This window comes from Cydia amplana, chromosome 20, assembly GCF_948474715.1.
Source record: "Cydia amplana chromosome 20, ilCydAmpl1.1, whole genome shotgun sequence".
NCBI lineage: Eukaryota > Metazoa > Arthropoda > Insecta > Lepidoptera > Tortricidae > Cydia > Cydia amplana.
The window spans coordinates 8,953,163-8,979,489 of NC_086088.1; the positions used below are offsets into that span (position 1 = coordinate 8,953,163).

The window sequence follows — 26,327 nt, forward strand, 5'->3', positions numbered from 1 at the left end:
CCGTAAGGTTTACGGCTTGACATCTTTTTTCTTGGTATTACATGGAAAGGAATAAGAATTAAGAAGGCTGTTGGCTGTATAGTTGTCGCCGAATTCGGCGATTATCCACGGGAATAGGCCCTGTAATGGACAAAAATTATAGAATTAGACCGACGGCCTAAGGTATGGTGCAATTTTTTTGAGCGATGGCGCCATAACCTTTGGCCTACACTCGGGTAGATGGCGTTAATTTAATTTTTTAACAAATTAACACATATCAGTGAAAGAATAAGGGTCAAAACAGATGGCATTCTAACAGGTTTAATCTTTTGTCAAAAGAAAAGATGGCAGTAACTCTATAACTTTACATAATTTACCATGACAGTAACTCTCTATTCACTCTATTCTCTTTGCTTATAGTATTTATAGATCTACCACTATCTCAGGCGCTTCGAAAAAAAGTTATGAGGTGATTTTCTACTAGAAGGTAATAGCCGAGGTCTAGGGCAAAAAATAGCATTATATAATCTGGCATAGCGACCTTGTCAGTCGAAAAAGGCGGCAAATTTAAAAAAATGTAGGCGCTAAGAGTTGACTTCCCATATAAAATTACAATTTCGCGACTTTTTTCTAGTGACTAGTTGGGTGTGTTTCAGTATTATATTTTTACTTAGAAAATTTAACATAATATAAATCAGTTTTATGTAGCCAAGCCTTCAACCACTCCGAAGTTACCATAACACATTCTTACCAACCGCCCAGTCAAACGGTAGACCTATAATAGTACATTTTGGTGCAAGTGCGCAAAATGTGTCATTTTGCACGAGTACCGAGTGAAACTGACACTTGCAGTACTGGCACACGCATGTGCATTTTATCGCAAATCTATTATAATTTATATTATATTGTATGTATGTATTATACTGTAATGTAGAACGGAATGGCGCTTACTCCACCGACAAGAGCCAGGCTCTTAAGATTGTAATGATGATGATTATATCATAATACACTTAAAATAGTTATTTACGATACCAGTGCGGAAAAGAGGAAATTCGAAACGAGTGGCGATAAATTAAAACACCGAGTTGCGAATTACCTATTCGCACGTGTATCGTACAACGTTTTACAGTACATATGGCCCTTAAAACTTTTGACATACACACGAAAAGTGCTATTTTACGCACTAGTGCGGGAAAATAGGGCATATGTTATGTAAAAGACATTTGCGATAAAATGACAATTAATAAAAAAAACAGAATAATAAAAAAAAACACTAGTTCGCAAAAACGGAACCACTGCCTAGAGTACCACTTTTAACCCTATTCCAGGTATTCGCATGGTTTCGTTCGCATAGTAGTAGGATTTCCCGACCACATACGGGCCAATAGAATTTCAACTTTAACATTACGATTTAAGGTTCAAATTATATTGCATTTTCGGGAAATTTGAGTTGCCTTCAAATTATTCATACAAGCCGGATATATTTGGAATTTTTGGGTAAACATAAATTTATTCAAAAAGAGTCTGTTTACATTTTTTTGTTAGGAAAGCGTACTATTCGATCGGAGAATAGGTAAGTCTGATTCAGAATATTAGTTAAGTAGGTAGGTATATGTCGGAATGTAAATTATTAAATTACCTATATTTTATTTTTATTGATTAAGTTTGTATGCATGGATAGTATGTATGCATTCTCCATTCACTAAACATAGTGATACCTTCTTTATAAAATTGTGTGATCTAAGAAAACCTATGTTTACAAATAAATATATGATATATGATTTAAGGTTTCGTCACACAGGCGCGTTATCCGGGCGGTGCGTGAGCGGGGCGCGTCCTTTTACATATAAAACACTCACGCCCTGCCCGGAAAACGCGCCTGTGTGACGGAACCTTTAAACCTTGTAGATTGGTGCATCCTGGAACAGGGTAAAGGATTCATAAATGGGCCCTACCTCCTCATCGTCCTCGACGTAGGTACACTCGGCTACCAGCCGCATCCTCTTGGTCCGGACTGTACGCGCATTTGCCACCTGTTCCACTATGTAAGTCGTTATCCCGTGGCAGAAGGATATGTCTAGCCACTGAAACCAAATAAACGTTACCTTGTAGGTATTTATTTATAATGCACACAAAACAAGCGAATTTAATACGTTGTACATAGGTATCACTAAAAAAGTTACAAAAATCACATATTCTGCTGATGGACCTTCGCCTTAATTTGTTTCGCCATCTATCCAAGTTACCTCGCAGAATTTTCCTGGATAGACTGCTCTTATTATTGAATAAAAGATCAAGACATGACACTAAGAAAATAATGGTCGAAATAATTGGATAAGTCTATTATTGCGACACTTCCACAACTCGTCAGCGCTCGATCGACATGAAAACGGAAACTTACCACGAGGTTGGGGCAAGCCCGGACAATCTCCTCGATGAAGCAATTAGACAGCTGGGTATTGGAGCCCAGCTGCAGGCCTTGCAGCGCCGGGCCTGCCGCGGTGCACGCCGTTCTTGCCCCCCGGCCGGTAAGACCTGGAAGAAATTTATTATCAGTAGACCATACGGATCGGAATTATAGCAAAACAATTGACTTATATCTCAGGACTGGCCTTACATGCACTTAAAATGGTACTAGTTCAGCGGTGTTACTCACGAATTCGAGCCAATCGTGTAGTCTAAAGCAATTAGTTGTTGCGACCAATCGCGTGGCCGCGCGCGCGTGATGCGAACTCATCAACCAATGGCGTTGCAGCGTTTTCACACCGCTGTACTGGCCCCATTCATGCATCTTATTGCCCGTAAGGCTAGAGATATATATGTCAATGAGCAAAACAAACTGTATACTAACATGATACAGCAGTATAAAAAAATCAAAGTATGAAGATAAAGATGTCGTAGCCAGTTCATAGAACTTGATCATTTCATGAAATGCAGTTTTAGAATTGATCACTTCATGATATGGCTAGGTTAGGTTCGACTTTTTCATGATGTTGCCAACCGATCATTTCGTCAAAAATCTGGCTACGACAAATGTAACTATTGGGGAGCCAGCTGATAGAATTAAAATAATCAATATCATGGTCCTACTCACCCGCACAGCGTTCCAAAAGCAGTTCATTGAGTTGTCCGAAGCCCCGGGAGGCCCTCGCCAGCCACTTGTCTGTCACATTAGGGTTGAAGCTAACGTCCAACCTCCGCAGCTTCATCCTGCCCACTGAATCGGCCCATTCGTATCCCATATCCAACTTCGTTACCCAACGCACACACAAATCATCTAAATCTGGCATCTGGTCTAGCAGCTTATGAACTCTACAGCAGATTTGTTTATGACAATTTATCAATTCCAATTTCCTTAAATACTTTAGGTGTTTGATAGCGGCGAATAGAAAACGGAAGTACAAGAATTTGCAGTCTTTAAAGGACAGACGTTTTACTTTTATGCAGTGACGCGATAGCAAAAACCTTCCAGTAACTTGGGATTCCCAAACTAACAGCTCCTCAATGTCGTAGCTTGCCAGCCACTCCTGGATGCTTTTATCTGTCAACTGTTTGTTATAAATACAGCATGTATTTCCAAAATAAGCCTTAAGTATAAGACAGTGGCGGATTTGCAGTCTTTGCCGCCCTAGGCCCTAGGCCCTGTAGCCGCCCCTTTCACAGCACCCATCATACTAACTACATATTGAGTTATTTCTTGTTATCAACAGCGAATTTTTTGTCACAATTTGCCGCCCATAATATCTTGCCGCCCTAGGCCCGGGCCTACTGTGCCTTAGGGCAAATCCGCCACTAAGCAGTACACCACATAAAGCCAAGCATGTTGTTGTGATTACTGTAATGTATGGTGTATTCTTACATTATCGCATCCTTTGAAATGTACTCGTTTCAGCTTAGTGAAGACCTGTGATGATCCACTCATTAACACATCATTGTGTACTCCATAAAACTGCAAAATAGGTACAGGTGACTTTATGTAGCCTTTTGAGGAAACTTTAATAGTAGGTATATTTATTTATTCGTTTTGGTATTTCCCTGTCCCAGCTAGAGTCTAGACTCATACTTTATGGTCAAGATGACTAAAGTTTTAAAATAACTAATTCAGACTAGTCATACATACTGTAATATCTTTAACATTGGGACAGCGCTTCACTAGAGCTTCCATAGTGCTGTTTACACAATCCGCTTTCTTGACACATGGACCCCATTTTTGTAGTAAATTCCTATGTATTTCCGGTTTATCCTCCTCTAACCTCAGTATGCGGTAGGTGTGAGAGAGCTTGTGGTTCACCCCGTACCAGAGCTTGGGGCGAGTACCGATTTCTATGCTCATACCACAACCTAGAAAATATTTCGGTGTTGAGATTTTAAATAGGAATTAGTTAAAATTGTGGGCAAGTGAGTGAAGTAAAAGAATATTTCGAGATACCTGATGCCAAACACTTTTCTATCTGAAACCATTAGTGTCACTAGATCATTCAATTCACAAAATTCACTTGCCAATAATGCAATAGGGAGGATATAAGTCTTGTATATTTATAGACAACAATACCACGCATGCACAGAAATACAGATTGGCCGAAAAACGAAACCTTCATATCTGTATATAAGTACACAACAGGTTTACTTTGTTTTGATACTTGAACTGTCTGTAAAAATATTTAGATATTAATATGTCAACTCTGTCTCTATGGTCGCTCCCTCATGACTGAGGATTGTAGTCATCGGTGGATGTGGAACATGTCATGTGTGGAATATGTCAACTAAGTGCTTTTAAACAAAAAAACTCATACTATACTCTGCTACAAACCCACTTTGTCAGTAGAAAAAAGCGCGTAATTAAAATTTTGTATAGACCGACCCTTCATGCCTATATGTTTCAAATTTTCCGCCTTTTTCTACTGAGGGAAGGGTAATTAGTAACCAAGAAGGGTAGCCAGGGGAATGAGATAGCTGAGGAATGAGCTGGAAATGGCTTGCCAAACTATACATAATATCTTCACTAAATTGCCAACATACTAAATTTGTTTTTAATGAAATAAAAATAAAAAATCACTCAGTGACTTACAAGGATATACTTAAGTGGGTGGTTTTATTTAAAGGTTTACACACCACTTTTTTCCTTAGATGAAAAAGATTTTTTTATGTTTTTTCTCAAAATTACAAGCTACCCTGAAAGGAACCAAAAACAAAAGTGTCCATACATTTTTCGTTCCGTCCATCCATCACTGGCAGTGTAATGAAAAAAACTAAAATTTAATAGTAAGTATGGCTATAACCAGCCTCTAGTAACTTACCCTCGAGGTACCGGTATATTACATCCTGCCAGGCTCGGCTGACTCGCTCAGACCTTATAATATCATCGGTGTGCAGCCAGTCCAGTACGAGACGCCAGACGTCATCATTAAACACTTCCAGTATAGTAGCCATCCTCTGTAAGTCATTTAATTACTCCAAAGCCCCGTGTCCATATCGCGCGGCAAACCATCGAACATTGGCTCGCGCGGCAGCCTCGGGCAACGGATACCAGGCGCATCGAGTTGGCTCGCGCGGCAGCCCGGTATCCATTGCGCGCGGCTGCCGCGCGAGCCAATGTTCGATGGTTTGCCGCGCGATATGGAGATGGGGCTTTACAGATTTACAATTACTTTTGTTTGTAAAGCCGTTAAGGTAAACATAACATGCTGGAAGCCGGTGTTGCTCAAAGACTTAATAAATAAATAACTCACACGAGAAGACGCCCAGGATCGCGCAAAGTAGAAAAAAGCAAGTAGGAAGCGGATCCTGGCAAAGGCCGGGATAACGCTAGGTAAAAGAAGACTTTGAATAATTGATTAAATTAATGAATAGCGTAAACTTTCGTATTCTTCAACATTGGCAAAACTAGTGATGTTTTCAGCTCACCTTTAAATATGTTGTAAATTTTATATAAATAGATTTTTTTTGTGTTCCGGGCCTTTACGTTGCAGGCACTAATCCGGACTTACTTAAGACGACTGTTATAAACCGATCTTAAACTATAAAATTGTTTTTTCCTTATAAATCTGTTTTCCTTATTAAACCTGTTCCATAATTGCACCAGTATTCGAGCACGTCTGCCAGTCCACTTGAAAATAGACATTCACATTACGTATATATCAGAAGTTGCTTATCAATGCAATGTCACCATTTACTGTTAAATATGTATTTAGTATTTATTTACTGATTTATTGTCTTTTATTTAAATATAATATATGTATGTGTACAATCGATCAATAAAAACAAGGGATAGACATAGATGACGTCACAAACCCGGGGATACCATATAGGTAAAAATTACCCCAATATTATCAAATATTGGGGTAATTTTAATCACGTTCGCGAGTTGTTCTCCTACGTAAGACGCAGCGATAAATAAAATATCAATGGGCCAATTTTTTTTTTATTTATTTAGAAAACAAACAGCCTTTTACAAATAAGTCTTACAAAAATGACTAAAAATAGGCCTAAAGTTTCATACGTTACTAAGTTGACTATTACAATGAAAAGTAAATAGGTTACTTAAATTACCCGTAGGTATAGTTTTGTGAGTACAACACGCAAATAAAGTAAGAAAACAATGCAAAATATTTACTTCAAACAATTTTTCAATTACTAGTAAACAAAATATGCCGAACTTTGTTCTTGAAAACGGACAAACTATGAACAAAAATGTCTATATCATTAAGCGATTCATTATACATATTACAAGTACGCCTAAAGAAAGAATTTTTAGCATACTGTGTACCACAGGAAGAAATAGAAAAGGTAGGTTTTCGTAAATATGCTTTGAGCATATCCGGCAGTTTTGCGTCGGTGCCCAGTTTCTCCTTCCGGTTGCTAAAATCCATTTAGCACGCGTGCCTGCATCTTGTGGAAATCTGGAGGTAATAAACGAAATATTCATTTTGTAATCTGTCACTCTTATTGCAAAATTAAGAATTAGTGCCTGCAGCATATCAATTAGATTCTCTGAGTCGTGGCAAAACCCCCTATAACGTTAGAAAGAATCCGTAATGCTTAAATACATAATATAATTACATAATATAATTATATAATTTACATTCTAATTTAAACACAGTTCAATTTTATTGTTCGTATATGTCAAGTTCTACAGCAAAATTATTTATAAAAATGTTATTAAAATACAAAATACCCGAATTTTGGGGTAATTGTATGCATCACGGGCTGGTATCCCTCGATTAATAGCAATGCGACTAAATTGAATACACGTTATTAAAAGGGTGACGGCTTACTGTCAATATGCGTACGTAATTTGGTCGGTTAATTTATCAGGAAATATTTATAGGTTAATTTTTTTACCCGAGTTATTATTTACTGTAAATGCTTTTTCTACTCAGATTTTAATTTATATAGATTGTAGGATGCTGTTACTAAGCATGATAATGTGACCGAAGTATAAAATACTGTATTTACCTGTGAAATGTTACGTTGTCCTGTTTTTGCCGGCAGTCACTTATACAGCGGAAAACTGAGCAATTCACCATATTTGTTGAATTGTTAAGTACTACCACATGCACACGAAACACTGATTTCAATGTTTTTCCTGATAATCTTTGCACTGTTCATATGTTTCACACCAATTTGACGTTTACGCATTGTTTGTATCCCACCATAAACTACGGTGGGGAATAAAAAAATATGAGACTGTGACAAAGACAAACAATAATAGCGCTTTCTCTGCTACTCCTAGTGAAAGATACATAAGACTATCCCGTTCTGTCAGTTATCCCCACCACTCATGCCATGCCCTCGGCCTGATCAATATTTTATTAAAAATCCTTTAAGGCAATGGTGCGTTCAATTTATAGGAATAGAGTCGCGTGTAGAACAAAGCCCCCTCCAGACTATGTGCGTGAATCGGCTTCGCGCCGCGCACGAGTGTGGAGGGGGCTAGAATAGGGATGATGACACATGTTGAATTTTATAACAAAATCTAGTAAAATAGATAGCAAACAAGCAATTTATCACAATAATGTGGATATTCAAATAAAATATGGAAATGTTACAAAAATACAAGACCTGAAAGTTTCAAAATTTAAGTTTTTTATTAACTTCCAAAAACGATTGAGAATACCAAGAGACTACACAGGGGTCTACCGCGAAAACCGAAATTCGCAATGAATTCTTGTGCGGTTGCCGTACGCCGTACATGCGTTAAGGACGCATATACGGCTATAAGCTAGAGCGAGAGATATTTTGACCGCACCAAGGTCGCTGTGCAGTGCGGTAGTCTGTTACGGCTTTAAGATGTTAATATACTTGGTCAACCAGATCTTGACAGTAGAAAAAGGCGGCAAATTTGAAAAATGTAGGCGCGAAGGGATATCGTCCAATAGAAAATTTGAATTTCGCGCCTTTTTTTACTGACAAGATTTGGTTGACCAGCTATATATAATATATTAAATGGAGTCCAGACGAGACAATTTTTCGCCAATCTGATGAATGAATGAATGCCTGAGTGACTATATCATCATCATCATCTTAGCCTTTATCCCATATCCTAGGGTTTGGGGTCGGCTCTCCGTATCATTTTGCGCCATTCTTCTCTATTTTGCGTCATGTCAGGGCTTGCTACTATATATCACTGACAAATATTTTCACATGTCTATATTGACTGAATGTATAATGGGAAGCAATGTATTTAAATTAAGATCCTATTCTTACTATTGTTCATTGTGAATAAACGATATTTAATTCATTCATTCATTCTAGATGATCAAATCGGTCGATTTGCCCAGCCCGTCTGGATACAGCTTTATAGTTACAGGAAAAAACTACATATACTCTGGCACACCCACTTTGTCAGTAGAAAAGGGCGCCAAATTTAAAAATGTAGGTGCTAAGAGTTGACTTCGACTTTGTAGGGTCCTGACGGTCCTGTTTTATAAAGCTATACAGTACAACCACAGTACAATGAAATTCCGCAACATTGATGCCAAGTCCAGGAAGAAATCATTAATCAAACATCAACATTTATTCAGCAAATAGGCCACAAGGGCACTTTTACACGTCAACATGGAATAGTATAGTATAGTATATCGTTTATTGCAAACCATGGTACAATATAATAGATGTTACAATAGAAACAGATCACATGGCACCCTGGTAGGGTATGGCAATTATCCTTAAGACTACATTAACTAAATATAATACATCTAAGCCGCAAATATCAAACTAAAGTATTACATAGAGATGTATAAAGTCTCTAAATGTCGCATTACAAAAAAAACTATAATAATAGTATTAAATAAAAAAAAACACAAAGATACAAAAACTATAGTTCGTTTTTTTTTTTTGCATTAGAAAGAACTTGCAAGAAGGTAAGCGATCTTGACATGTCTTTTAATTGAAAAACGCTTTTTAAAAATCAAAAACTATTACTTATGAAAGCAGAAGAATATAAATGATCGTATTAGATTCATAATTGTTACATATTTGCCGTAACTTATTTTTAAAATGTGTTTTTCAATTAAAAGACACATCAAGATTGTTTACCTTATTTCTAATGCTAAAAAAACGAACTATATAATCTAAAATTATTAGAGGTGCAAATGTCTCTAAGTGTCATAACTAAAAAAAATACAATATAATAGTTAATCAAATTATCCTTAGAGATGTATAAGGTCTCCAAGAGTCAGAATCCTGTATAGGTACCTAATTAAAACATTCATTAAAACAGAAAATGATAATAAAAATAAAATAGCATACGAGAACCGAATGAGGTGTGTCCATGTAATTATCCTCAAAAATAAAGTTACTAAATATAATAATAGCTCGTGTTAGCTTAAATAGACCAGTCTCCACAAACAGCACCCGTTCACGAGTATGACGCGTATCTCAGCCATCGCCTCTCTCAACCTTCATTCGGGAAAGTGGCGACCCGATCAACAACGCCACCGTAATTTGACCAGGGCTACAACCGCGAAAATCGAAGTTCGCAAATTGCGGGCATTTTTCTCTGTCACTCTAATTACGCCTTCATTGGAGTAAAAGAGAAAAATCCCCGCAATTTGCGAAAAACGGTTTTCGCGGTAGCCCCTCAGTATCAGTGATATTTTCAGTCAATTGTTCGGGCGCGCTCAGCTCACGACTGCTGTGAACAGTCGTTAAAGCCCCCTCCACACTCGCGTTCGCGACTTCCGAGAAAGTGAACGCGTCATGCGTTAGGGAGGGACAACGTGATTCACTGTCAAACATCGGTTTTGTTCATGTTTTGTTAGCTTTGAGTATATAGCCTAAGGAGATGTGATAACGTAAACTCTTCGAACAAATTTTTTCACCACTTTTAGCGGGGGGCAAGGTAAACACCTACAGCACACCACCAAAAGATAAGTAACTCAACAGACACAGATTTTGCTGTTGCGACAAACGCACACTACAATAAAATTCAACACATCAAAAATTACACGCACACAGACAGAGTTTGCACATAACTATGCAGCATACATACGAACATAATAGTGATGGGTCACATCTGAAGAATGAGTCAAATCAGTTTGATGAATGAACTGAATTGTCTTATACTATTTATTATAAAATTGTAAAAGTGAAAATTCTGTACATTGAAGATATTAGGTAGCCAATAAAATGATTGTTTGTATGTATGGTTGTCTGTATTTATGTGTCTTTGTGTCTTAGCCCGCACGCACAGCTTAACTGTGGAATGAACTGTCGCCCGCGGGTTTTCCGGGTTTATAGAAAACTAGCTTTTGCCCGCGGCTTCGCACGCGCAGGAGAGTTTTTTTTTAATTTTGGACCCCCATTTCACCCCTTTAGGGGATGAATTTTGAAAAATCCTTTCTTAGTGGACCCCTAGACCTTATAAGGAACCTACTTGCCAAATTTGGACTTTCTAGTCCCAGCGGTTTGGGCTGGGCGTTGATTTAAGTCAGTCAGTCAGGTCTTTCACGTTTATATATATAGATTTGAATTTCGCGCCTTTTTTTTACTGACATTATTTGCTTGATCAGCTATATTAAACAAACTGCAGTGATTGAATGAATGAATGATTCATTCAATCATTCAAATGTTGAGTCGCTTTTTTGACTTTGTCACATCCCTTAAGACCGATTCGTCCCCGTACCACTGTATTCATGTTTACATTTTTCTGTCGTTTATGTATCGCAACGGTTTTTTCTTTAAATGGAGATTGTACTTCAATATACATTTAATAGTTAGTATAAATACTTATTTATGATAGGAAACGCAATCTTGTTGCGAATTTGAGCTATCAGATCACCTTTTACACGATAATACTGAACAAGTCACCATTTTTTAAGAGAAACGTCTCGCGACACGGAACGATGCAAAATGGCGGTGAAGCGACTTCAAGTAGTTTTATATAACGTGTTTGAACAGTTGACCAATGTACTTTGCCGGAGGGGGTCGCCCGTGTATCACATCTCCTTAGGCTATATACTCAAAGTTTGTTAGACACTAGATTTTGAAGTACAATATAATAGTCTGGCAAATCAATTTGTTAGCGGAAAAAGGCGCGAAAAATCTTGTAAGGTGTATTCGGGTAATTCCGAATACTTCATAATGGGTAAATCCGAAAATCACCCTTAATGCCATCAAAATACAGTTTATTTTTGGAATTACCGATAATTTTAGGTATTCGGATTTACCCGAATATTCCTCATTAAGATCGAAATTTGCCGACTTTTACTATCAGAATGGGATTCTATATTATCTATTCTATTGTGTCAGTGTCGCCGGTTATTATACACATTATACAATAAGGACCTAATCGTCTTCCGTCGCCGTCTATTTTTTGCGCCATTCACCATTTGCACTACATCTCGACGTAGCTTCAGTCTCCAAAGTCCAAGATTAGCCACGGGTGCTTATCCTGTCACCAAACAAAAAGACTTTTAGATAAGATAAGATATATGAACAGGGATCGGATATTCGGATCGATATTTACCTAAACTTGGCAAAATTCCGGAAATTGTTGGGAAAATATGGAGTCGGCTTCTTTTTTATTGTAAGTTTAATAAATATGCTCCGGGACTCCGGGATCGCACGAAATGACATAAGATGGTACAAATTTACCTACATGTTTAGTTTATGGCTATTTTTGACAATTTTTGTAAGGAAATATGTTGTTATATAGATCTAACAAGAACAGTGTATGTAGTGTAGCCGCAGCGTGAATTGGCAAAATAATGTAAGCATTTCTCTATACATATCTTACATAACTGTTTACTACTTATTATAATAGATTCAAGGGTTCTGTAATATAAGAGAATAATAAAACATTTTTTTTGTATAACACATATATGTGACGTTTTCAAGCAAAAGGTACAATTTTGTCAGTTGTACATAAGGTTCACGTCTAGTTAAATCTTGATGGTATTCGTGACACTATGATTTACTCTCAACACCCCACTTAATCTCTAAGATAAAGCCCACGTACATACCTAAAGTACACGTGGTGACGAATTTTCTTTGTATTGCCCGTCTTTTTTTACCTGCTATGCGTAAGACAATGGCGGTAGCAGAGATAGCGGAAGGGAAAAAATTTGAGACCACGGGCATAATGTCGTCCTTGAAACGTCGAAGGAAAACAATTTCTAAAGTACTCGTAGTTTTAAAAGTACTAGTACTCACGACAAGTTCCGTTAAACTAAGTTATGATAATGATATTTCGCTAGTTGAATAAATCTCAGGTACATTGAATTTAATATTTCTCCATAGTAAATTACATTAAATACATAATAAATACGCGTATTAAAATGTTCAAATATGAGTTTAGATTGCCTTGTTACATAGTTAACAAATCCCGGGAAATCCCGAGAAATTTATTACGAAAATAAAGTTGAGTCCGTCTCCATACCGTTCACGCCGCCAAAGTTTAGGTAAATATCAATCCGAATATCCGATCCCTGTATATGAATCATGCTCAGGAGATTACACTATCTTCTCGTGCGCGAAGCTGCGAACGCGAGTGCGGAGTCGAGTTCGCAGTCTGGGAAAATCGCGATTCGCGCACGAGTGTGGAGGGGCCTTTATACTTTTTTCTCTTGCGAGTTAAAGTTAAGGATTATTTATTCTGTGGTTAAGGGTCATACACATGCAGAAAAGTGTGCAACATAAAAAATCACAACACAATGAAATAAATGAACCGATTTTGATAAAACATGTCTAAGAACCACCGGTAGAAAACCTAAATTTAAATGGCGATCAAATTTATAACACCCCTCTTTTTGCATCGGGAGTTAAAAAAGAAAGATGTATGTATTAATAAGACTTCCGAGGAGGCATAGTAACAGGCTAAAGCTGTTTCTACGTGGATATTACACTCATTATTAATTTACTATTGTGTTAATATATACTTGCTAATTGGTCAAGCAAATCTTGTCAGTAGAAAAAGACGTCCAATTTAAAAAATCGCAGGTTAGCAACACGCGAAACTCTGCGTAGGGGGCGCCACTCCCACAATAAATCTTGTGTTGGAAGATTTTATTTTTATTTTATTACATTACATATTTTACATATACCTGGTCAAGCAAATCTTGTCAGTAGAAAAAGGCGGCAAATTTAAATTTCGCGGGTTAGCAACACTGCGTTTGAATTGTTCGAAAATCGCGTGTCATTTATATCTTATCTGTGGGACTGTTTTGTTTACATTTCATCGTTGCTCGATGTACCTACCTACATTGCAGCTTCTTGTTCGTTTCCTAGGGATACCATACTTTAGTTTGCTTTACATTGCTACTGACATATCCAGCTTGACAGACTATACCTTTTCAAATCCCTCGACCGCGGTGCCATGGACTATGAGACGCATCTTTCTGTCTCGAACACTGCGCGCTTTCCCTAACCGCGCCACGATGTTTTCCGTTATACCATGGCAGTAGGATAAGTTGATCCACTGAAAAGAAACAGGCTTTTATTAGTTTTATTACAGGACTATTTTTTAGAGGGTCACAGGAAAACGATCATAGGTACAGTCACCAACAATAATATGTTACTCTTTGAAGGCCGCAAAAATGTATGACATGCTTTTATTGCTCTACCAATAAGATCGTGTCAGATATTTTTGCGGCCTTCGTTGTGTAACATATTATTGCAGGTGACTGTACCCAACTTTTTTTAAATTATAAAAAGCTGCGATTTCAGAAAAAATAACGCTTATATTGTACGATGTCACGATATCTTCAGCATATCGACTTAAGCCTCAACTTTCTTAGGTACATGTGCTAGGGCTCCAAATAAGAGTGTGTCAGATATTTTTGTGGCCTTTTTTGTGTAACATATGTACTCAAACACACCGCGCACTTTGAGCATACATTTTTTAAATTGTCCGCCTTTTTCTACTGACAAAGTGGATGTGCCAGAGTACATATTATATTATTGCATGTGACTGTAGCACAGTCTGTAGCATCTCCCTTATAGGACTTACCACGAGGTTGGGGCAAGTCCGGACGATGTCCTCGACGCAGGCATCGTTTATCTTGACATTGGAGCCGAGCTGAAGCCCTTGCAGCGCCGGCCCCGCTACGCTGCATGCCGCGGTTGCCCCGCGTCCGGTCACACCTAATTTAAATCATTTTCGTCAGTTATTACTAATAGCCATGCAATTTGATATGACAACGTTAGACTATCAAGTTAAAGGACAGAAGAAGAGGGTGGCGATCACAATAGGTCAGAAATGTGAGAAATGGCAAAGAACAGAAAAATATATTGCGGTTGATCTCACAGACATTAATGTCATCGCTGACGCTTGATTTTACATACATTCTACATTTTATTTCCATGGTTGATCTACACAAGTTGGTTAAGTTCTCGAAAATTTCACAGGAAACAAAAGAAACTTTCACTTAGGAATGTCAAAAATATGAGAAGAGTCCAAAGTTTTGTACTTTTTGAAACTTTGACAGCACATCAGTAGCTTTGCGCTAGTGAAACTTACCTAAACAACCTTCTACATGCAGTTCGTTGAGTCGTCCGAAACCACAGGAGGCCTTTACCAGCCACTCGTCTGTCACGTTAGGGTTGAAGCTCACATCCAAGTGCCGCAGTCTCAACCGTCCAATAGACTCGGCCCAGTCGTCTCCCAATTCCATCTTCTTTTCCCAACGTAAACATAAATCCTCTAATCCGGGGAGATTATCTAACACCGAATGGACATTCTGAAAGATTTCTCTCGGAACATACACCAGCTCCAACTTCTTTAAGTAAGTTAGGTGTTTTGTAGCGGATAGTAGATGACGGAAATCCAACGCCTCACACTCTTTAAAGCATAGACCCTTTAGTTTTGCAGAGTGCGGAGTTACCAAGCACTTTCCAGTAATTTCTTCAGCGCCCCATACTACTAGTTCCTCGATGTTGTAATTCACCAGCCAATGCTTGACGCACTTATCTGTCAACTGTTTTTTATTCATACAGCATGTATTTCCAAAATAAGCCTTAAGTATAAAGCAGTAGAGACCACAAAAAGCAAAGCATTCTTTGAGATTTGATGTTTTAACATAATGTGTATGGAGTATCCTTACAGAATCGCAGCCCCTGAAATGTACTCGCTTCAGCTTCTTGAAGGTCTTTGTTGATCCACTTGATAAGGTATCTTCTTGTAATCCATAAAACTGCGACATGAAATTGATTGCAAATTAGGCAAACTATTATAATCTGTGAATTAGGCGGGTCCACACTGACCAAGCTGGCTCGGTCGGCGGAGACGTGCCTCGCCCGAGGCATTTATTAAGTACACCTACATATTTCTTCATCTTATTAGAAGAAACTAAATTACGTTGAAATTTCCCTATTAAAGTTTTGGTATTTCCCTACAGTGATTTGATAATATTTCCTGTCGTTTATAAATGTGTATGATCCAAATAGTTGTGCCATACATCACTAAAATAAATGATCCAAAGTAGAAGTAGAAGACTTTTGTCCAAAACCAAGATGGGTAGATGAAAGGGGCCTTACTTGGTCCAGAGTTTCAGAGGACAGAGTACAGTGGAGAATGTTGGAGGAGGCCTATGCCAAAAGGCACACCAAACTGCGTGACATATTGTAGTAAAAAAAAAGATAATAATATCGACTTAGTCATTTAGTCATTTATTCAATATTGCATTGTCATGTACATAATAAGGTGTTACAATTTAAGAGGCCAGTTCATGACACCCAATAACCATTGTACCCAAGGATCGGAAATAAAAGGCTATATAGATAGATAGACATAGAATTACTAATAGTTACCGTAACATCTTCTAAATCAGGACAGTTCTTCCGTATAACCTCCAAGCTGTCTTCATTAACACAATCCGTTTTCTTGATGCATGAGCCCCATTTCCTTGTTAATTCCTTAAACTTCTGAGGATCATCTTCCTCCATTTTTAGTACACGTTGGGTACGAGAAGCCTTATGGCCATACCAGGGATATTCTATGCTTATACCAACATCTGAAAAATATATTATTGTAGACTTTTAAACTTGCAATAATTGAGGAAGTGAGGTGGAACTGATGCAGACCTATGGTCCAAGTTTAACCAATGTATAGCAATGCTACTATGAAACAGCTTAGAATATGATTGCAGTCATCTTACCCTGAAGGTAACGGAAGATTACATCCTGCCAAGCACGGCTGACTCGCTCGGATCTTATAACATCTTCAGTGGACAACAAGTCCAGTACGAGCCGCCAGCAGTCCTCATTAAATATATCCAGTATAGTCACCATCCTCTAAAATTTGTAAATTCTATTTTAAATGAGTGATATGATAACCAGTGTCTATTATTTAAGTTGGCTATAAATATGTGTATAAACTTTTTTACTGCATTATGTATCCCTTAGGCTAAAAAATAAAATTACTATCAAATACTAAATATTTTCTTGTAATCATACAAATAATTTTGTTTTATAAGAACATTTCTTTGACTTTAGGTTATTTGCCACACAGTATACTTTTGTTTACTTTGATGCCAATAAAAAGTATTTAAATAATCCAGTTGACTTATTTAGAATGAGATAAAATCTGTAATTAAAAGGCTTTAGTTTTGTTCTTCTTCTTTACATTAACTTAGGTATTTGGTCTCAATGTTGTGCAACAATTATTAAAGAAAAGAAAAGTAGGTAACAGTAAAATATAATGTTATGTTATTCAATTTATTATTTCTTATAATAAGATATCTACCACCGCTGCATAAATCAATGATAATGTAGAATTTTACATTAATTACTGTTTGTATAAACTTGCAAAGACTTCAGCTTACCATCATAATACTAACTAGTAAATTTACCAAAATTCTTCGTTGTTTTCGTAATTCTTATATCTCAGATACTATTTTATAGTACACGATTTCCTTATTGTAATATAACAATCCTTTATTGTTTGCATAAATTATAGCACTGTTTTCGTTAACATAATGATTGACATAACATTACGTTTGCATTTATGTACCAGAAATTGAATGAATGACAAAACCCGAATTACTATAAAAATATATAGAAATACAAGTTCCTTATCAATCCCATATCATGAATTAATTATTATCGCTATTTATTATCACTGACATAAGTGACATATGTAAACTTAAACGGCATAAAAGGATTAAAAGGCAAAGAAAAACATGGGAAAAACTTTCGGAACTTTGCTGTCACCTGTCACAGACTGTCACAGACATTCTGTCATTCTTAGGGTGCGTTCACGACTAATGACCTAATTGTAATTTGGCAAGATCTTGTTTACTCACGGTGTATTTATGGCACCTCTTGATGTTCACTCCAGTAAAAAAAAGCGGCCAAGTGCGAGTCGGACAAGCCCATGAAGGGTTCCGTATTTAGGCGATTTATGACGTATAAAAAAAAACTACTTACTAGATCTCGTTCAAACCAATTTTCGGTGGAAGTTTACATGGTAACATCATACATCATATATATCATGGTACATCATATATTTTTTTTTAGTTTTATCATTCTCTTATTTTAGAAGTTACAGGGGGGGGGACACACATTTTACCACTTTGGAAGTGTCTCTCGCGCAAACTATTCAGTTTAAAAAAAAATGATATTAGAAACCTCAATATCATTTTTGAAGACCTATCCATAGATACCCCACACGAATGGGTTTGATGAAAAAAAAAATTTTTGAGTTTCAGTTCGAAGTAAAAATTTATTGTTTTTTTTTCTATTTTTGTGTGAAAATCTTAATGCGGTTCACAGAATACATCTACTTACCAAGTTTCAACAGTATAGTTCTTATAGTTTCGGAGAAAAGTGGCTGTGACATACGGACGGACAGACAGACGGACAGACGGACAGACAGACAGACAGACAGACATGACGAATCTATAAGGGTTCCGTTTTTTGCCATTTGGCTACGGAACCCTAAAAACCGGCCAAGTGCGAGTCGGACTCGCGCACGGAGGGTTCCGCGCCATCAACAAAAAATAGAGCAAAACAAGCAAAAAAATGGTCCCCGCCCGACGTTGCTTAACTTCGGTCAAAAATCACGTTTGTTGTATGGGAGCCCCACTTAAATCTTTATTTTATTCTGTTTTTAGGGTTCCGGACCCAAAGGGTAAAAACGGAACCCTATTACTAAGACTCCGCTGTCCGTCCGTCCGTCCGTCTGTCACCAGACTGTATCTCACGAACCGTGATAGCTAGACAGTTGAAATTTCCACGGATGATGTATTTCTGTTGCCGCTATAACAACAAATACTAAAAACAGAATAAAATAAAGATTTAAGTGGGGCTCCCATACAACAAACGTGATTTTTGACCGAAGTTAAGCAACGTCGGGCGGGGTCAGTACTTGGATGGGTGACCGTTTTTTTGCTTGCTTTGCTCTATTTTTTGTTGATGGTGCGGAACCCTCCGTGCGCGAGTCCGACTCGCACTTGGCCGGTTTTATTAGTATTTGTTGTTATAGCGGCAACAGAAATACATCATCTGTGAAAATTTCAACTGTCTAGCTATCACGGTTCGTGAGATACAGCCTGGTGACAGACGGACGGACGGACGGACGGACGGACAGCGGAGTCTTAGTAATAGGGTCCCGTTTTTACCCTTTGGGTACGGAACCCTAAAATGACTATTTATAGTATCTATAATTTAACTGGTTCTAACAATTTTATATTGTTTCAGATCCCTCAACGGACTTCAGCAAACATAGTGTTGTTAAGCTCAAATTGCAGCACGGCAGAACGAAGAGAGAAATCACATCTACAAAAGATATGGTCAGCACTACTTAGATACACGACTAGCTATATGCTTATGTGTATACCTAATCTTTAGTCATTTATTATGTTCATCTTACAGACAGGAGCCCATCTCCGCGATGTGATCATAACTGTGAGCATCGAAGGAGAAGAGTATGAGCTAGAACTGCAACTTAACGAGGCGCTGGTGCCACGGGGACACTCTCTGAGCTATCAGCAGGATGGTCAGACCAGGGTTCATGTGCCGGAGAAAGAGGTACCTACTTACAATGTATACCTACTTTAGATCTATGGTAGATGGTATTGCCTTTGACGCTAAAGGTTCCGTCACACAGGCGCGTTTTCCGGGCGGACCGTGAGCGTTTTATATGTAAAAGCGGCGCGCCCCGCTCACGCCCCACCCGGATAACGCGCCTGTGTGACGGAACCTTAAAGGTCCCTCATCAGCAGTGGCGTAGCTGAAGCGGTCCCTCGCCCACGGGCTCGCACTTAAAGGGTCCCCAGGGAGCCCCTTTTTAGAGCTCCGTACATAACTTTTTATTACCTAGGGAATACACATTGAAAGAACCTCGGGCCTCGCAGATGTGACTTCGCCCGCGAATAGATTAGTTCAACCTAATGCCTAATCACAGCCTTTGGTCACAGGGCGGACACGCCATACATCAAAAATCATTTGCGTTTATATGTGCGTGGCACGTCTGTACTGAGACGACGCCAGAAGTCCGCCAGATTTATGTCGCGGTCAGTCGCGGGGTGAGGTAATGCGAGTCGAGGCGGAGTGGTGCGTGGCCTTTCTGTTTGATAAAACTATTACTTATTCTGTGCTTTGGTTTTCACATTAGGTCACACAAAGAGAATATTGTGATTGCAGGAGTTGGACTTATGCCAGTATTCGGGACGCGTGCGAGGCAAGCCGGGCTCGTGGGCCGCGGTGTCGACGTGCGACGGAGTGAAGGGCGTCTTCTACAACGGACAACAGCTCCGGTACATCGAGCCTGCACATGGTCTTTTATGCATTCTACTTATTACAAACATAAGGAATATAATTATGCCAGCCTGTTTGAATGTAAAACACAAGTCGTCATCAAGCTATGGACTTTCATTCGACTTAGTTGTATAATTTTAACAACAACAGCTCGATCTTTTGACATCAATCCTAAGATCCTAAGGGACAATTACCTACGCCAAACTATCAAGAAACTTATGTTGTATATTTAAGCTGATAAGTCTCGTTCCAGGTGACATAAACGAGAATCACTTCCTGTACTCGCACGAGCACCTGACGAAGAGACACCGCTGCGGTGATGAGACCGGCTCCAAGCATAACTCCAGCCACAACCCTTACGATTCTATGCTGTTTCAGCAAGGCGATGAGTTGGCAGGAAGGTCCAGTCGGGTGAGTAGATCTGCTTCGTAAAGGATGCGGAGATTACTGTTTAAAAAACCATCGTCCATACTGTTAACAGACAATTTATAAGTATAGTACCTATTCGTAGTATCTCGTTTAAAATTGAAATTGACTAAAAGTATACCTACCCACGCCTTAGCAAGGTTTCCCTGGGTATTACAAAAGTAAGATAATACCATTATTGCAATCGAAAACTAAAATAATATCTAGTTCACCCACAGAGACATCTAACTACTTATTAACCTTTAGAAATTGTATTTTATATATGAACTACGTTCCTGCCTTTAAAATTAACTGGCTAAAATTACTCAAGACATCTTTAACAAATGGAACTTACATGAAAAGTACACCCCTAGTTGACAGTCTCACTTCGTGTTCGGTTGACTACCACATAGTTTGACACAACTTATACCTTCCAGGACAAACGCTACGCATTTGTCGACGCTGTAGTCCAAGAGCCTTTCAATGCAAACCGGCGCTCGCGCTACGTGGAGCTCGTGCTGGTCGTGGACCACGGCGAATACCTCGCCAGCGGCGAAAACATACGCTTAGTCCATCGGCAGATGAAGGATCTGGCGAACATCATCAACTCCGTAAGACCACTAGGGATAGATTTGTTCCTGTATCCGTTCTGGCACTACCAAGCCTATGTGTGTTATACCACACGATACATTGAATTGTAGTGATAAGAGTCTATAATCTGTTGGACTGTTGATCCTTCAAGATAGTTCTAACGACTTTTTACTACCGTGTTTTGCGATAAACCTAACAATTTTGCTTTGTTTTCTTAACCTTTTGGACGCCAATGACCGATATAGGTATCCGCACCGTAGGTTCAACGCCAAAGACCGATTAATCGGTCACACCACAGAGCAACATCGACCTACGTGCATAATACATAAAGTTCAACTTCGGTTTTGACATTTCAATGACGTGGCGTCTGAGGGACAGCTTTTGTGTTTGACACGGCGTCGAAAAGGTTGCTTAAATATGTCGATGGGCAAAAAATCCATCGAAACACTATACCTCTATACACAATTCCACTTTAGTCAATCAATCAATCTGATAATTTATTTCTACTTAAGTCCTTTCTTATTTTCTTCCAGGTGTACGCTCCTCTGAACATTTTCATATCCCTGGTGGGTGTTGAAGTGTGGACGGAGCGGGACAAGATCACGCTGGACACGGACAGCCAAGCCACACTCGACAACTTTAATAAGTACCGGAGCACGGACCTCATCCACAGGATACCCAATGACAATGCTCATCTGCTCACGTGAGTTACAAGCCTTGTTAGTATTTAAAAGTATCAAAATCAATATGTTACATTGTTACATGAAAGAGGTATTGGGACCATGGGATCAACCGCGTAAATCGAAACTTGAAATTACGTTATTTTGTGTTTGGTTTTATCTAATTTATCTTATTTCAATTCTGTCATAATTATGTACCTTATACCTACCATTTCATCAAAACCGAAGGTTTGATGTAAGAAATAATATTGAGTTAAGTAATCATGAATGAACGTAAAACGTAAGCAACGTACCTACTAACCTAAACCTTAAACTTCCTCCACACTCGTGCGCGAATCGCGGCGCGAAGCCGCGAATGCGAGTGTGGAGCAGGGCTCGGAACCGGTTTTTTTGTAAAACCCAAAATATCCCAGTATTTTTATTCATTTTATGCTCTTTACGTAGGCATAACTCATGTATTTAGGTAACACCTTCGTATTATTAGATTGTCCCATTAAAAATGAAATAATAAACCAAAGAACGAAATAATACCGGTATTTTTTGTATGAAGAAAAAACCGGTTCCGAGCCTTGGTGTGGAGTCGATTTCGCAGATCTGCGACCTTGACTGCACACTCGCGTTCGCGGCTTCGCGCCGCGATTCGCACGAGTGTGGAGGGGGGCTTCATTAGGATTGTATTATTGTAAACTAATTAGAATTATATTTCTGTTTAATCCAGCCGGCAAAACTTCAACGACGGCGTGGTTGGCAAGGCACACGTTGGCATGATCTGCTCAAGTGAGAAGTCTGCAGGTGTGGAGACCAACCACTCCAGGGTGCTTGGGATCGTGGCCATGACCGTAGCCCACGAAATGGGACACAACTTTGGCATGGGCCATGATGATGAGAAGGTATTGTTTAAACCTACCGTATGGTCTCTCCTTAGAGGACATCTTTCGCCGAACGCGTTCTGCTAATTGCCGTTAATGAAGTAATCATTCTCTGTCCTTCTGAGTAGATGGTATCATGACGTAGGAGGAAACGTGGTCATTAGAAGCATGATTTTTGGATGATTTTAGGGGGGGGGGGGCAAAAATCTTAAAAAATAAATGACGTAATTTATGAACAGCCCCAAGGCAGAAAAATATAAAGATCTAGGCGCGAAAGATCGATCTCCTGTACTCATTTTGAATTTGGCACCTTTCTCTGCCGACGAAGTTGGCTTGATAAATGGCCCTTTAGATACACACATAATCTTTAATAGAAAAAAACCGACTTCTCTAACTACTAGCCTGGACCCACTTAACGGCGCTTATACTTTATTTGGTAATATGTATACATTTTATGGTAATCATAGTGGTTTGTTTAGTTTAGGTATCATAGTGGTTTTCCGGATCAAGGTCCGAGTACGGGTCCGAGTCCGAGTACGGGTCCGAGTCCGAGTACGGGTCCGAGTCCGGAGTCCGGGGCCCAGTCCAAGTCAAAATCGAAATTCAGAATCACAAAACGTGTACTATGCGTCGTTGAAGAGTTCTGTTCTGATCATCATCAGCAGTTCCGCTTCATCAAATGCCACAGTTTGTAATGTAAATGCTTGATTTTCTGATGAAAATATATAAAATTCTATACGTATGCCTTTAAGATTTGAGGAGTTCCCTCGATTCCTCATGGATCCCATGTTCAGGACTTGAGATTGACATAAATGTGCCTAAAAACCTAACTTGCTTAACAAACATAACGAAAAGGACAAATCGCCAAATGCGAGCTATGCGTCGTTGAAGAGTTCCGTTATGATCATCATCAGCAGTTCCACTGCATCAAATGCGACAGTTTTTAATGAAAATGCTTAATTTTTTGATGAAAATACAAAAATCTCTATATGCATGCCTTTAAGATTTGAGGAGTTCCCTCGATTCCTCATGGATCTCATCATCAGAACTCGAGCTTGACAAAAATGTGGCTTAAAAACTTAACTTGCTTAACAAACATAACGAAGAGGACAAATCGTCAAACGTGTACTATGCGTCGTTGAAGAGTTCTGTTCTGATCATCATCAGCAGTTCCACTGCATCAAATGCGACAGTTTTTAATGAAAATGCTTAATTTTTTGATGAAAATACAAAAATCTCTATATGCATGCCTTTAAGATTTGAGGAGTTCCCTCGATTCCTCATGGATCCCATCATCAGAACTCGAGCTTGACAAAAATGTGGCTTAAAAACTTAACTTGCTTAACAAACATAACGAAGAGGACAAATCGTCAAACGTGTACTATGCGTCGTTGAAGAGTTCCGTTCTGATCATCATCAGCAGTTCCACTTCATCAAATGTCACTTTTTTAAATGTATATGCTTGATTTGTTGATAAAAACACAAAAATCACTATATGCATGCCTTTAAGATTTGAGGAGTTCCCTCGATTCCTCATGGATCCCATCATCAGAACTGGGTTTTGACAAAAACGGGACCAATCTATGCATATACATACAATCAAAAAAAAATTTTCAAAATCGGTCCAGTAATGACGGAGATATGGAGTAACAAACATAAAAAAAAATAAAAAAAATAAATAAATAAAAACATACAATACAACCGAATTGATAACCTCCTCCTTTTAGATTTGGAAGTCGGTTAATTAAAATGCGAGTAAACTAATAGGTACCAATCCCTGTAAATACATAACGGGACCAACCGCAATTGATAAATATTTCAATTCTATGAGGTTATTTAATTATGGTTTGTGTAATACTTGCCTATTTCCAGGAAGGATGCGCGTGCCCAGACAAGCGGTGCATCATGAGCTCGTACACCAGTGATTCAATTATTCCCGTGCGCTGGTCTACCTGTAGCCTGAGGAATCTCAGTCGGTCTTTCGAAAAGGGCTTGGACTACTGTCTACGGTGAGATAGCTGTGTTGTACTGACTTATTTTAGCTTTATAGTTAACTAGCGACCCGCCCCGGCTTCGCACGGGTTAACAAATTATACATAAACCTTCTTCTTGAATCACTCTATCTATTAAAAAAATCCGTAATCAAAATCCGTTGCGTAGTTTTAAATATCTAAGCATACAGACAGACAGCAGGAAGCGACTTTGTTTTATACTATGTAGAGTATGTAGTGATTATTAGGTACTATGGTGTCACGTTTTGTTTAAAAACCGGCCAAGTGCGAGTCGTACTCGCGCACGGAGGGTTCCGCACCATCAACAAAAAATAGAGCAAAACAAGCAAAAAAACGGTCACCCATCCAAGTACTGACCCCGCCCGACGTTGCTTAACTTCGGTCAAAAATCACGTTTGTTGTATGGGAGCCCCACTTAAATCTTTATTTTATTCTGTTTTTAGTATTTGTTGTTATAGCGGCAACAGAAATACATCATCTGTGAAAATTTCAACTGTCTAGCTATCACGGTTCGTGAGATACAGCCTGGTGACAGACGGACGGACGGACGGACGGACGGACGGACGGACGCACGGACGGACGGACGGACGGACACCGGAGTCTTAGTAATAGGGTCCCGTTTTTACCCTTTGGGCACGGAACCCTAAAAAGCAACAATCGCCAACCTCTGTCTTAGAGTAATGAATATTTAAATGAAACGGCATACCAATGACAAAATTATATCTACGAAATATTTTATCAACAGTAACATACCGAAGACGCTCTTCGACTCACCAACTTGCGGAAACGGGTTCCTGGAAGAGGGAGAGGAATGCGATTGCGGGACGCCACCGGGTGCGTTCACCGCTCAGGACAGCGACCACAATGCGTGCACCGCGTGCTGCAAGCCCGACTGCACGCTGCGAGACAACGCCACGTGCGGCCACGGGCAGTGCTGTGATATAAAGGTACTTCTCTTATCGAACACTTCCTAGAAAACGAACAAATGCCATTGCGGGACAACACCCGGAGCATTCCCCCCTGGAGACGGGTACAACAACGCGTGCACCGCGTGCTGCAAGCCCGACTGCACGCTGCGAGACAACGCCACGTGCGGCCACGGGCAGTGCTGTGATATAAAGGTACTTCTCTTATCGAACACTTCCTAGAAAACGAACAAATGCCATTGCGGGACAACACCCGGAGCATTCCCCCCTGGAGACGGGTACAACAACGCGTGCACCGCGTGCTGCAAGCCTGACTGCACGCTGCGAGACAACGCCACGTGCGGCCACGGGCAGTGCTGTGATATAAAGGTACTTCTCTTATCGAACAGTTCCTAGAAAGCGAGGAATGCCATTGTGGGACAACACCCGGAGCATGCTCCCCTGGAGACGGGGACCACAACGCGTGCACCGCGTGCTGCAAGCCTGACTGCACGCTGCGAGACAACGCCACGTGCGGCCACGGGCAGTGCTGTGATATAAAGGTACTTCTCTTACCGAACAGTTCCTAGAAAACGAACAAATGCCATTGCGGGACAACACCCGGAGCATTCCCCCCTGGAGACGGGTACAACAACGCGTGCACCGCGTGCTGCAAGCCTGACTGCACGC

General features: G+C 39.3%; 4 protein-coding genes across 6 annotated transcripts in view; 1 reads left to right on the plus strand and 3 right to left on the minus strand.

Annotated features, from left to right (window-relative positions):
* Window positions 1-26,327, plus strand: part of LOC134657734 (disintegrin and metalloproteinase domain-containing protein 33-like) — a 40,439-nt gene that overhangs the window by 4,511 nt on the left and 9,601 nt on the right. Inside the window, exons 2-11 of the mRNA XM_063513298.1 lie at window positions 19,117-19,208; window positions 19,291-19,446; window positions 20,062-20,194; window positions 20,429-20,586; window positions 21,018-21,191; window positions 21,705-21,874; window positions 22,570-22,741; window positions 24,593-24,729; window positions 25,478-25,679; window positions 26,048-26,200. Of these exons, the coding sequence (XP_063369368.1) occupies window positions 19,117-19,208; window positions 19,291-19,446; window positions 20,062-20,194; window positions 20,429-20,586; window positions 21,018-21,191; window positions 21,705-21,874; window positions 22,570-22,741; window positions 24,593-24,729; window positions 25,478-25,679; window positions 26,048-26,200 (1,547 nt within the window). The remainder of the gene's footprint in view (window positions 1-19,116; window positions 19,209-19,290; window positions 19,447-20,061; window positions 20,195-20,428; window positions 20,587-21,017; window positions 21,192-21,704; window positions 21,875-22,569; window positions 22,742-24,592; window positions 24,730-25,477; window positions 25,680-26,047; window positions 26,201-26,327) is intronic.
* On the minus strand, window positions 10-3,233 carry LOC134657673 (uncharacterized). The gene is made up of 4 exons (XM_063513236.1): window positions 3,074-3,233; window positions 2,381-2,514; window positions 1,935-2,063; window positions 10-120 (listed from the first exon to the last, which is right to left on the minus strand). The coding sequence occupies exons 1-4, from the start codon at window positions 3,219-3,221 to the stop codon at window positions 10-12; spliced, it is 522 nt and encodes a 173-aa protein (XP_063369306.1). The 5' UTR covers window positions 3,222-3,233.
* Window positions 4,042-5,422, minus strand: LOC134657621 (uncharacterized). Its single transcript, XM_063513185.1, has 2 exons — window positions 5,277-5,422; window positions 4,042-4,320 (listed from the first exon to the last, which is right to left on the minus strand). Exons 1-2 carry the CDS (start codon window positions 5,407-5,409, stop codon window positions 4,076-4,078), a joined length of 378 nt encoding a protein of 125 aa, XP_063369255.1. The 5' UTR covers window positions 5,410-5,422; the 3' UTR covers window positions 4,042-4,075.
* On the minus strand, window positions 11,793-17,355 carry LOC134657474 (uncharacterized). 3 transcript variants are annotated; one of them, XM_063513043.1, is made up of 8 exons: window positions 17,241-17,355; window positions 16,575-16,710; window positions 16,228-16,430; window positions 15,522-15,611; window positions 14,939-15,395; window positions 14,429-14,562; window positions 13,769-13,897; window positions 11,793-11,872 (listed from the first exon to the last, which is right to left on the minus strand). In XM_063513043.1, exons 1-8 carry the CDS (start codon window positions 17,244-17,246, stop codon window positions 11,834-11,836), a joined length of 1,194 nt encoding a protein of 397 aa, XP_063369113.1. In that variant the 5' UTR covers window positions 17,247-17,355; the 3' UTR covers window positions 11,793-11,833. The 3 variants fall into 3 exon arrangements, with proteins under 3 accessions (XP_063369113.1, XP_063369111.1, XP_063369112.1); XM_063513041.1 differs by having other exon boundaries at window positions 14,939-15,611; XM_063513042.1 differs by having other exon boundaries at window positions 11,857-11,872; window positions 13,764-13,897; window positions 14,939-15,611.